The sequence below is a fragment of the Bison bison genome, unplaced genomic scaffold (assembly GCF_000754665.1).
Source record: "Bison bison bison isolate TAMUID 2011002044 unplaced genomic scaffold, Bison_UMD1.0 scf7180017864180, whole genome shotgun sequence".
NCBI lineage: Eukaryota > Metazoa > Chordata > Mammalia > Artiodactyla > Bovidae > Bison > Bison bison.
Window position 1 is genome coordinate 10,541,746 of NW_011494752.1, and position 12,835 is coordinate 10,554,580.

Genomic DNA, 12,835 nt, shown 5'->3' on the forward strand with positions numbered 1-12,835 from the left:
GCCCAGCCCCCCCCCCCTGGAAGAGCCCCGCCCCTCTGGCTGGCCCGTGCCGCCTTTTCCTAACCCCGTGTCTCCTCCCCTAGAATGGCTGCAGTCTGTCCAGGCCACCATGATCCTGTCCATCATCTTCAGCGTTTTGTCTCTGTTCCTGTTCTTCTGCCAGCTCTTCACCCTCACCAAGGGCGGCCGGTTCTACATCACTGGGGTCTTCCAGATCCTCGCTGGTAAGTTGGAGAGGACCAAGTCCCCGTGGGGGCTAGGCTCCCCCAGACTGCATGCAGGATGGTCAGCCAGGTGGGCGTGGCTCCAGAATGACTGACGTGCGTGAGTCCTCCCCCGGATGGTTTTCATACAGCACAGGGGTGTGTGTGGATGTGAATCTGGAAACTCTCCATGGAAAGGGGTACATGGGGAATAGGACTTAGGGGTTCTGGAAGGAGGGTCCCTAACAGTGGGACGGAGCTACAATCCAGGATGCATCCTCGGAGGTAAATGTTGAAAGTGTCCGTAGAGCAGAGGCCGGTCTCGAGGCTGGATTTCTGTAGCTCACATCGTGTGCCCTGGGAAGCACCCCTGCTCCAGTGTGGAAATGGCCCCTATGTACTGCCCAGATTGCTCTAGGGTACGTGTCTCCCTCTCTAAGCAGTGGTGGAGCCATCTGCCAAATCTTTCTCTCCTTTACTCCAGCCCCTGGAGTCCACTGGGCTCCTGTTTACTGGCATTTCCTTTTGTGTAACGTGTAATGCATGGTCAGTTCCAGACATGGGGCCATGATACCAAGGTCTTCTCTGCCCCCTCCCTGAACTGCCTCGAGCAACCCCCTTTGCACAGGTTATTCACACGGTCTGTGTGCAGAGTCCTAGACGTGACACCTTCCTGCTCTTGTCTCTGGATACTGGCCCTTGTCTCACTTTGTTGCCTCTTATCCTTCTGTCCATCGATGACCAGCTGAGTGAGTCCTCAGGGCACCAGAGAGACATAGGAGGTGGATGTGGTGGATTCTGTAGTCCAGGCTCAGATCAGATCAGATCAGATCGGTTGCTCAGTCGTGTCCGACTCTTTGCGACCCCGTGAATCACAGCACGCCAGGCCTCCCTGTCCATCACCAACTCCCAGAGTTCACTCTGACTCACGTCCATCGAGTCAGTGATGCCATCCAGCCATCTCATCCTCTGTCGTCCCCTTCTCCTCCTGCCCCCAATCCCTCCCAGCATCAGAGTCTTTTCCAATGAGTCAACTCTCGCATGAGGTGGCCAAAGTACTGGAGTTTCAGCTTTAGCACCATTCCTTCCAAAGAAATCCCAGGGCTGATCTCCTTCAGAATGGACTGGTTGGATCTCCTTGCAGTAGTCCAGGCTAATAACCCACAAACCTCGTACATGCTGGAGTACATCTGGGGACTGTAAAGTATTCTCAATTCTGACCCCTGATTGGGCAGTGGGTAGCATCTCTTGTTTAGTTGCTGGATCACAAGCAGTCATTGGAGGGTTGAAAACAGCCCACATGTCCTAGATGGATGGATGGACGGGCAGGCAGATCTCATGGCTTATGCAGGGCTGTATGACAAGACACAGCCTCAAGTTGGACGTCGATGACCCTTTTCTAGAAGACAGAGAATTACCTTTCCCTGGAAAAAGGAAGTAAACTAGAAAACCGTGTCTCCTCAAATCCCTAAATACAGCAGGTCAATGTGCACAGTTTGGAATTTCAAAGTCAAATAGAGCTTGGCTAGTTGCCCAGGTTTCATTATACCAGCTAAGCTTCTCAGGTGTTTCCAGCTTTATTAAAGTACTAATTCTGTGGTGAGAAATCATTTCTGGGGATGTTAGGAGCAGAGACCATCAGTCACCCAGAAGGAACAGAGAACTAGGATGTATTCTGGGATTTCTTCTTTGGGTCCCTATTTACCATTTGATATCAGAGGTGATCATCTCCTCTGTATCAATGACTGTGTCCTCAAGAAAAAGGGACACAGACTTAGGAAGCAGAAGTTTCATAAAATACTTATATTTGCTCTATACACTCTTGTTATGTTACTGATAAATAAGCTGAGACCAGGAGAGGCTACATGAAAGCGCAGCTCATGCAAGCACACTGGGATGTCCCCACTTCCTCCCATCCCACGTGGAATGAATATATTTAGAGATTCAGAATCCACTCCAGTCTTTAATGAACACAAGATCCAAGGCAGAAACTACTTTTTATGTGATCTTTCATTGAACCCGATTGACCATGGAAGATTAATTCAAATCTACATCCTTTTTGATCCCCAAGGTCCCAAACATCTGTGATGAATGAGTCTATGTGTCAGAACTGATGAGTAGTCAGACTGAAAACATCAGAATGGAGTGAACTTATTACTGTTGAAGGGGCATCTCAAGGCAGGGAGTATGTTATCTTTTTTCCTCTGAGATATTTTAGCTTAAAATTCTCTAACAATGTCTTTTTAGCAAGGTCATTTTCAGTCAAAACTAGAGTTCAGAGATGAGTACTTCCTTGCAGCCTGAACACTCTTAGGCATTGAGTTTTTCTAATCTAAAGTTTATTTACTCATTGCTACTTGTTTCACCATTTGGATTCTTCTCCGAACTCAGTCCAAGCCGTTCGGTACTCTGCCACAAAAACCTCTGAATTTAGAAGCACTTGATTTGTTCTTGCATTATCCCTTCCAGATCTAGCTTCTTATCTCTCATGAGACTTCATTTTCGGTTATTGGTTTGTCAGCTTAGCAGTCCCTCTGTGAATAGGAAGTTACTGAATTAGAAATGTTGATCCAGAATAGCAGTTGTACTCTATACGTCTAAGAGTGTTCCATGCTTGTTCCCTCTGGGCAGAAGAACCCGAGAGCTGGTCTAAGAAACCTCAGCTCTCTAGAATGTTGCATTTGAACTTGCTGAAGCATCTTTCCACTCTAGTTGGGAATCTAAGAGAGTGGGGACTTCCCTTAGACATTTCATAACTTTTAGCATCTGACAACCCTGCTCTTGTGTGTTTCTCCTCTCATGATCTAAAGGATCCAGTAACTAGGGAGATTGCAGACAGTGACTACAGTCATGCAATTAAAGGATGCTTGCTCATTGGAAGGAAAGCTATGACAAACCTAGACAGCATATTAAAAGGCAAAGACATCACTTTGCTAACAAAGGTCCATCTAGTCAAAGCCATGGCTTTTCCAGTAGTCAGGTATGGATGTGAGAGTTGGACCATAAAGAAGGCTGAGTGCCAAAGAATTGATGCTCCTGAACTATGATGCTGGTGAAGACTCTTGAGAGTCCCTTGGACTACAAGGAGACCAAACCAGTCAATCCTAAAGGAAATCAACCCTGAATATTCATTGGAAGGACTGATGCTGAAGCTGAAGCCCCAGTACTTTGGCCACCTGATACAAAGAGCCAACTGATTGGAAAAGACCCTGATGCTGGGAAAGATTGAAAGCAAAAGAAGACGGTGGCAGAAAATGAGATGGTTGGATGATATCACCAACTGAACGGATATGAATTTGAGCAAACTCCAGGAGACAGTGAAGAATGGAGGAGCCTGGCATGCAGCAGTCCATGGGATTGCGAAGAATTGGACATGACTGGGTGACTGAACAACAGCAGCAACAAACTAGGGAGACAGTTCAGGGAGGGTTGTTGGTGACAAAGGCTGGTGATAGCCCGAGAAATTACCCCTAAATATCAAGGAGCAAATCAGAAAGCAAAAACAGCCACGCAGTAAACAAAAAGAAGAGTAGAACGGAGTAAGGAAGGGAGGAAAGAAGGAAGTAGGTCCACAGTTGCGGGGTGCGGTCCACAGGCAGGTTGCCCACCGCAGGCAAGGTCCACTCAGGGCAGGGCAGATGCTTCTTTAAACACTGCACCCTGTTGGGTGGAAGCCCCAGAATCCACTGAGCATCCCCGGGGCTGTTGCAGCTGAAGGGCCTGGCTATGTGGACTCCAGACACGCACGTGAGCGTGCAGGGAAGGCAGGTGAAAGGTTGTGTGGAGCTCTTCCACTGACTACAGACCTGGGAGCCGTCCCTGCCTGGCGCTGCCTGTCTTGCTGCATCATCCCTTCTCCACTTATAATAAGCTGAGAGTCTCACCTGTAAGAACTATCTTTCCTTGATTACATATTTCTCAGTTTGGCTGTTTCCTGAAGACGTTTTGAGAGGCACCCCGTCATCCTCTTTGGTGCTTCTCAATCTTAGCTGCATTTTTTTTAAAGGGGATGCTTTTAAAAAGGGCTTTCCAGGGGGCTCAATGATAAAGAATCCGCCTGCCAATGCAGGAGACGTGGATTTGATCCCTAGGTTGGGAAGATCCCCTGGAGGAGGAAATGGCAGCCCATTCCAGTATTCTTGCCTGGAGAATCCCACGGGCAGGGGATGCCTGGCAGACTACAGTCCAAGGGGTCACAAAGAGTCGGACACAACTTAGCTACTGAACAGCAACAAAAGGGCGTTTAGAATAAAAACCTGGGGGAGGAATAAGAACCCAGTGCCCTTTCTGTTCTGAGTGGTTCGAAGTCGATTTAAGTCGGAGACCACGTTTAGAAACGCTGGTTCTGGGTGACTCGTCCCAGCTGTCGCCCTGGCCAGGCCAGGATGAGCATCTTGTAAGGCTGGGGGGTGATGTGTGAGGCTGCAGGGGTCACTAGGAGGCTGAGTGGAAGGAGGGACAGCGGCTTACCTATTCCACAGGAACCTTCATAAGTGCTTCCCCACCTACTGGTGGCTGAGAATGCGAGCCACAGTCCTCTTACGGGGGGAGGTGTTTGACTTTTCGGGATTCCTGTATGACACTGCCTGCTCTGTATTCCAGGGCACGACTGTTGCTTTGCACACAGACAGCCTTGTAATGATATATTCCCTAAAACATCAGTCTCCCGACAACAATAATTATCAAGTAGTGTCTCTTCTCGTTGGTTTGTAAGTGTATAAGCTTATGGCTTCTTGAAGCTAAGCACAAATGCCTTTACTTCTGAGATTCTCCCAGGGCGGATGTCACATAATTAAGCCATCGACTCAGTCACTGCACTTGTGTGTGCTGTTTCTCTTGCTCCCCCAGGTCACAGATGGAGTGTTTTCTCTTTGCTGTTTTTTGTTTGCTGGGGAATTCTGGGCCCAGCTGGTCTGCACAGGTGTCATGGCATTTCTCCATGCTGGGTGGACATGGGTCCCATCTGGAAGCCCTGCCAAGAGGGTGGGCACCATCCTACCCTTCGGACACTCTGTTTAAACCTCCCTCTCCCTTGGTCAGGCCTCCCCTTTGAGGGCTCTGCCCTCATTGGGTAGGTCAGACAATGAATTAGCACACTTGAGGTGAGCCATGGACCTCGAGGCAAATACAGTGTGCTTCCAGCAGGTCAACACTGCCCCTCCATGACAGTTCACCACCTATGACACCCCTGTGGACACAGATGTCTTCGCATCTCCCGGGCTTTCAGAAGGTGGAAGGTCCTGGAGCTGACCCCCTGGGGGTCTCAGGCCTGCTGTGTGGCTCCCTCAAGGTGGGGGGGCAATGCAGTGGGAGTCTCCTCTCTCGGACTTGCAGAAGGACAGTCTTATCGGGGCGTTGAACGTGACACATTCCCACCTCTGCACTTTGTTCAGACAGAGCCACAGTGTCCAGTGAAATAGCCCAAATAGCAGTGAGGTTAGATGTAGGTGGTCCAGCCTGGGGGGCCCTGGACCCACAGGCATCCCACATGCTTGCTGGACTCATAATAGAGTCACTTAGAGCCTGTCAAAGCCCCTGTGTTCAGGAGGGGACAGAGTGGCCTTTGTGCTGCTGGAGCTGGGGTGCTGACCTCACTGGACCCCTCCCCGCAGGGATGCTGACTGTCCCCGTGGGCAGGGACCGTCACGCTGGAACTTGCCTGCTGTGTGAGGTCCCAGGTGGAGGTTTTTCTTGTCCCTCCCACCCCAAAGGCTGCATGGTCCATGAAGCAGGGGTGGGCCGACAGGCCTGCCCATCTGAGACCTTCTCACCTTCGTCTGGGCTGCAGACCAACCTTGGGGGACTACGGGTAGCTGAAAGGGACCAAGCGCCATGAAGCTTGTCCGTGACTGCCTCCTCTCTTGGCTGTGTCCTTCCTCCTGCATTCTTCCCCCACCACCCTGTTCCCCTCCACGTGTTCCTCTGTCTGCCTAGCAGTGCCCACGGGCGTTGTTGCTCTGTCTCTGATGTATTGATCCTGCCACGGGGGTCAGCACAGCCTTCTGCCCTGTGCTTGGCGTGAGTGCCACTCAGATAATGATAAAGTGTCACTTTCCGTGGTTTCAGAGACCGCTACCACCCGTCTATGGAACGCTTCACAGCTTCCAGGGGCTCCACAGCCAGCCATCCTTGCAAAGAGATGGATGGGCTTCTCTTGATACCTGAATTCTCGCTGGTGCCCTCGTGTTGACTGGCCATGGGTGACAGTTAAGGGAGATGAGGCAGGAGAGAGGCTGAGGGGCCCGTGACCTGGGTCAGGTGGACTGGACACAGAGAGAGACTGTTTGCTGGTTCCTGTACCTTCCCCTTCCTCCTCACAGTTCTGGGTCTGTTGGCAGATTCCTGCTTGAGATGCACTTGCCTTCTCTCCCTGCAGCCTACATCCTTCTTCCTAAGAAAGAGAGAAGCGTGCCCTGGTGTGTGTGTGTGTGTGTGTGTGTGTGTGTATGTGGTGTGGTGTGGTGTGGTGTGTGTGTGTGGGGGGTGTGTGTGTATGTGTGGTGTGTGTGTGTGTGTGTGTGGTGTGTCTGTGTGTGTGTGGTGTGTGTGTGTGTGGTGTGTGTCTGTGTGTGTGTGGTGTGTGTGTGTGTGGTGTGTATATATTTGTGTGTGTGCAAGTATGAGGTGAGCTGGAGTTTGGGGAAGAGAGGAGTGGGTGGGGGAGGTGCCCAGGGTCTTGGGGAGTCTGGGTTGGGGGTGGTGCAGCGTCCCTGCCCCGTGGTGACCCCTCCCACTCCCAACTGGTCCCTCTCCTTCCCAGGTCTGTGCGTGATGAGCGCGGCGTCCATCTACACGGTCCGGCACCCGGAATGGCATTTCAACTCGGACGGCTCCTATGGCTTCGCCTACATCCTGGCCTGGGTGGCCTTCCCCCTGGCACTTCTCAGCGGTGTCATCTATGTGATCTTGCGGAAGCGTGAATGAGGCCCGGGGATGGGACGGCCGAGGCTCTGAGCTCACGTGGGGAGGGAGGAAGCAAACCAGAAGCCAGGAAAACAAACAAAAAAAACCAAGCTAGCCAAAAAACCCAAACTCAAACCAAACCAAACAGAAAGCAGTGCGGGGGGTGGGGGGGTGGTTAGTGTTGATTGAAGATGTATATAATATCGACGGTTTATAAAACCTATTTATAACACTTTTTACATATATGTACATAGTATTGTTTGCTTTACGTGTTGACCATCAGCCTTGGGTTGAACCTTAAAGTAGCTAAGGAACTTGACATCCTAACCATATAATCAAGCTCAGTTTTTTTTTTTTTTTTTCGTTTTTCTTTGTTTGTTTTGCCCAGAAAGAAAGTAAGCCCATCACGCCCCTTCCCCTTCATCTGAAAGAAGTTACCTCCCTCCCACTCCACCTCATTTAGAAAACCAAAGTGTGGGTAGAAACCCTCAACGGCCCAAAGCCTTTAACTGTGGGTGACCCGCCGTGTGTCACAGACACGCGCTGCCCACGCCTCTGTGTGCAGCCTTACCTGCACTCAACAAAGCCCCCAAACTGGAGCCCTCGGAGAGTCGCGGCTTGTGGCTTTGGAACCCTTGCCCTGGAGAGGACGCGGTGTCCCAGTCACGCGTCTAGGTTAGGAATCGGTGACAACCAACCTACGAAGTGGTGCTATCCGTTTACCATTCCTTACGGTCACTAATCGTCTAAACGCCTCACTGGAAATTCAATTAACAGTCTTACAACATAAAGTTGAATGGAGACCTGAATAATTCTGTGTAATATACATGGTTTATAACTGCTTTTGTACCTGGCTAGGCTGCTGTTATTACTATAATACATAACAATGCACCGCCTTTATCACGCCCACATTTCCTTATGGTCGGAGCATCCGGACAAGCTTCTAGACCCGCTGGGACGGTGGGATCCCAGGATATGGCGGAGTCTAGATTGTCCTCTGCCTCCAAGGACTGTCTGGCAATGACTCGTACTGGCCACCAATGGTAGATGTATATATGGGGCCCTTCTGATGCCAAGACTCCAGACCTTGTTTTTTCCCTCTTTTTTTGCTTTGCTTTTTCTGATTTTATACCAACTGTGTGGACTAAGATGCATTAAAATAAACATCAGAGTAACTCACTGAGTTCTCATGGGTTTTTGTGGGTGAGGGTGTGAGGTGTATGTTGGAGCAGATGGAAGAGGGTTGTGAAGCTGCTGTTGGGTAGATGATCTGGGTTGTAGTTTGGTGCTAAGGAACCAGAATCTTTACCTTTGTCCAGGCTCCCAGGGGCATCTTACACCTTCTAGAAGCCTTTGCAAACATCTGCTAGCTGGAAAGGCTAGCCCTTGTGGCTGAAACAGACCCTACAAGTGGGCTGGAGGGACTCAAGTGTTATTTAGCCAAACCATCTTTCTTCTGTTCTGGCCTCTGATGACCCACATGGGGTCTGGAGCACCACACACACTCATGTAATGTATGAGATGTTGGCATGAGCAGTGCCGGTCCCTAACCTTTGGGGGGGCAGGTGTGATCTGGTGGATTGTCAGTGGATCATCTGCATGATGATGATCTGAGGCCAGACTTTCAGGTCAGACGTTTGTCAGAACCAACTCCTCCCCATGCTGTCCCCAGGGAGCTGGGGTCACTGTGCTGTCAGATCCAGGGTCCCAAGCTGTATCTCACTTTCACATTTTCTTTTACTCAATACTTTGAGCTAATGATGACCTTGCTATTCTTCAGCATTATCCAGCACATATATTGATGGACATACTTCTTGATCTCCAAGGTGACATTTTAGTGAGAGGCACAGCAGAGAATTAACTATGTTACAATGTTGTTGTTCAGTGGCTCAGACGTGTCTGACTCTTTGTGACCCCGTGGACTGCAGCATGCCAGGCTTCCCTGTCCTTCAGTATCTCCCAGTTTGCTCAAATTCATGTCCATTGAGTCAATGATGCCATCCAACCATCTCATCCTCTGCCACCCTCTTCCCCTCTTGCCTTCTATCTTTTCCAGCATCAGGGTCTTTTCCAATAGTCGGCTCTTTGTATCAGGTGGCCAAAGTATTGGAGCTTCAGCTTCAGCATCAGTCTTCCCAATGAATATTCAGGGTACACATAAATTAGAGACCTTGGCTTTGAACCTGCCCTCTGCCCCTTGCCAGCTATGTGAGGCCGGACAGTTTCCTTAAACTCTTAAGGTTCTATTTCCTTATCTGTGAGATGAAGATGCTGATTCCAAGCTTACAAGATTGTGGAGATTAAAAGGAGGTGATCAACGTGTATAAAACATTTAGCCTAGGGACCAGCGGGTAGACAATACTCTATAAATGAGTGCTTATCCCCAAAGTCATGTTAGAGGTGTATTGGAAGATGTTGGCTGTTCTGGGGAATCAATACCTACATATTAGAACCGCCTGTGCAGGGCTCACCCAGAGATGCAGCTTCCTTGTGCTGGTGGTGGGACCCATCTTGTCTGGATAGTCTTAAAGAACCTCGCCAGTGACTGCAGCATTCAGCTCGGGGTGACAAGCTCTGAGCTCGTCCAGGGCTTTTAGACTTGAATCTGCTAGTGAATCTCCTGGGAGTCCTGTAGTCCTGTAAAATCTGAGTGGGTACTGAGGTGCTGTATTTCCAACTTAGAGCGTGAGAGATGCCGGTGCCACCGGCCCAGATCACACTCTGAGTAGCAAAGATGTCGAATGAGGCCACCTTCAGGCACCTCATGCTCCAACGTCTTTGAACATCTGTGATGGAAGGCCTTCTCCCTTCCAAGGTTTCTGATAGTAACCCGCACGCTCTGCTTTGACTTGGATAGATGGGGTAAGTTGGCACAGATGGCCGTGAGGTGACTGAAAACTGGGAATTTCACTTCATGAGCTCGAACACTGAAGATACACACTTTCATTTCATAAGCTTTCTTTATAACATTTAACTAGAAATTTAAAATGAATACAGTTAAGAACAAAGAAGAAAACCAGAAATGGCCCAAATCTCACCATCCATGTAAGTGTGTTGGTCGCTCAGTCGTGTCCGACTCTGCGATCCTATGGACTGTAGCCCACCAGGCTCCTGTCCATGGAATTCTCCAGGCAAGAATATGGGAGTGGTTGCCATTTACTTCTCCATCCAGATAAACCTTTTGGAATTAAAAAAAACTAAGTCTAGGATCATGACATCCTAAAATTATCCAGAGGGAAAGATAAGATGCGAAAGCCTCTTTTCCTCTTTTTTTTCCTGTAGTCTCTTGCCAAAGGTAACTAGAAGACATGGCTTATGATTTCCTCCAGGATAAAAGGGGATACCCACATAGATATCTATTCAAATATTTGTAGGATTTCCACAAAATGGAAATCTCATATTATAATATAATATAATTATATTATTATATATATTATTATATATAATATAATATAAAATAATATAATAATTATAATCTCAAAGTACTCATATTATTCTACACCATGCTGTTCTTTCCCTGTAGTAAGGATATAAATTGGAGATCTTTCTATAGCAACATATACCTTATTCTATTTTTAGTGAGCTCTGCTTCATTCTTTCAGAATCCACATAGTATTTCACTGCGGAGCTGCACAGACGTTGATTTCCCAACTCCTCAATGATAAGCACTTTGATTGTGTCCTGGTTTTTATTATTACCCAAAATACGTCAGTGAACATCCTTACACATGAGTATTGGTGCATTTTAAGAGTACATCCAAGTGCTAAATTCCTGGTAAGGATATTGCCAAGAAAAGGACATGCATATTTTAAAAAATGTACTAGCTGTGGCCAGCTTTAGTCTCCAAAAAAATTACACCAACTCTGACAGTGAGCTTTATTTTCTAATCATACCTCATGAGGACTGCCAAATACAGACACATGTTAAAATAAAAACACTTGAGTAGAATCAGGTACTTGGTACCAGTTCCTTTGTATGTGACTGTGATGGATCTTTCATCCACAAGCCAGTCTTTCTGATCTGGGAACCTGTCTGCTATAGATTATTTTCTAAGTGTGAGAATACTTGTAAATCGTTTATCTGGAAATTGACTTGTATTCAGAATATATATAAGGAACTCTTATCAGTCCGTTCAGTTCAGTTGTTCAGTTGTATCTGACTCTTTTGCCACCCCATGGACTGCAGCACGCCAGGCTTCCCTGTCCATCACCAACTCCCTGAGCTTGCTCAGACTCATGTCCATAGAGTTGGTGATGCCATCCAGCCATCTCGTCCTCTGTCATCCCCTTCTCCTGCTTCCAGCAAGTATAAGAACTCTTATACTCAATAATAAAAAGACAAACCATCCAATTAAGGGGTCTTCTTGGTGGTTCAGATGGTAAAGAATCTACCTGCAACACAGCTGACCTGGGTTCAGTCCCTGAATCAGGGAGATCCCCTGGAGGAGGAAATGGTAACCCATTCCTGTATTCTTGCCTGGAGAATTCTATAAACAGAGGAGTTTGGTGGGCTACAGTCCACAGGGTCACAAAAAGTTGGACATGACTTAGTGATTGAACAACCACATATATACAAATGGCTAATAAGCAACTGAAAAGAATGTTCAGCATCATGGGTCATCAGGGAAATGCAAATCCAACCACGGTTCGGTGCTGTTAGTCCACACCCACTAGGTGAGCTTGGGTTGAAAAGTGTGATGATAGCACAGGGTGATGAGGAGGTGCAGAAATTGGAGCTTTCCATCCTTGAGCAACCTGGTATGCTGCTGGTGGGAATGGAAATGGTACAACCACTTTGGAGAACCTTGATATTTCCTTAAAGGGTTAAACATAGCATTGCCCTAGGACCCAGCAATTCTAGATACTCATGTAAGAGACATGAGCAAATATGTCTGAGCAGGAACTTGTATGTTCCGTGGATGTTTATGGCCGCATTATTTATAGTGGTCAAAAGATGGAAACAACCCAAATGTCTATCAGCTGATAAATGAATTAACAAAAGTGTCCATGTGCCGGGCTACTACTTGGCCACAAAAAGAAATGAGATACTGCTATGTGCTACAACATGGATGAGCCTAGGATATTTTATGCTAAATGAAAGAATCTAGTCATAAAAGACTGCATTTTTATGTGATTGAATTTCCATGAAAGTCCCAACTGGAAAGTCTTTAGAGACAGAAAGTCCCCTATGGTTTGTTTAGAGCTGGGAAAAGGTGGGTGAGGATGTAGGGTTGTAAAAACTAACATGTGTGATGTTTCCTTTCGAGTTGATGAAATGTTCTAAAATGGATTGCGATGATGGTTGCATCCCTTTTCACAGATGTGAATATACTAATATCCAATGAATCGTATGCTTAAAATGGGTCAATTGTATAGGAGGAGAAATACATCTCAATAAAGTTTCTAAAAAAGAAAAGGGACAGCTGTCTGCTGTAGCTGTTCCTAATTTTCTCATTCAGTCTGTTCTCTCTGGAAAGCAATACCTCTTTTTTTTCCCCTGTGGTTTTGGATCTATATTTTAAAGGGAAGAGATTCTTACTCCTTCTGAGCAATTTAAAGCACAACAGGATATTGGAGACGAACAGTTAACATAGTTCTTCACTCAGAATCTTGAGTTTTCCCAGAGGATTTTTTTAATGACATTTATTTTCCATCCTTGAGCTCTTCTGAGAAATAATGCAATCTTAAGAATTTGTAGCAATGGAAATTTGATTCAAAACCACCCTCCTG

The 12,835-nt window shown here is 47.4% G+C and overlaps 1 protein-coding gene across 1 annotated transcript in view; it reads left to right on the forward strand.

The window, feature by feature from the left end:
• The window catches only part of PMP22 (peripheral myelin protein 22), a 24,263-nt gene extending 15,978 nt beyond the window's left edge, over positions 1–8,285 (forward strand). The window contains exons 3-4 of the mRNA XM_010842986.1: positions 84–224; positions 6,964–8,285. Of these exons, the coding sequence (XP_010841288.1) occupies positions 84–224; positions 6,964–7,127 (305 nt within the window). The 3' untranslated portion in view covers positions 7,128–8,285. The remainder of the gene's footprint in view (positions 1–83; positions 225–6,963) is intronic.
• The last annotated feature ends 4,550 nt before the right edge of the window (positions 8,286–12,835 follow it).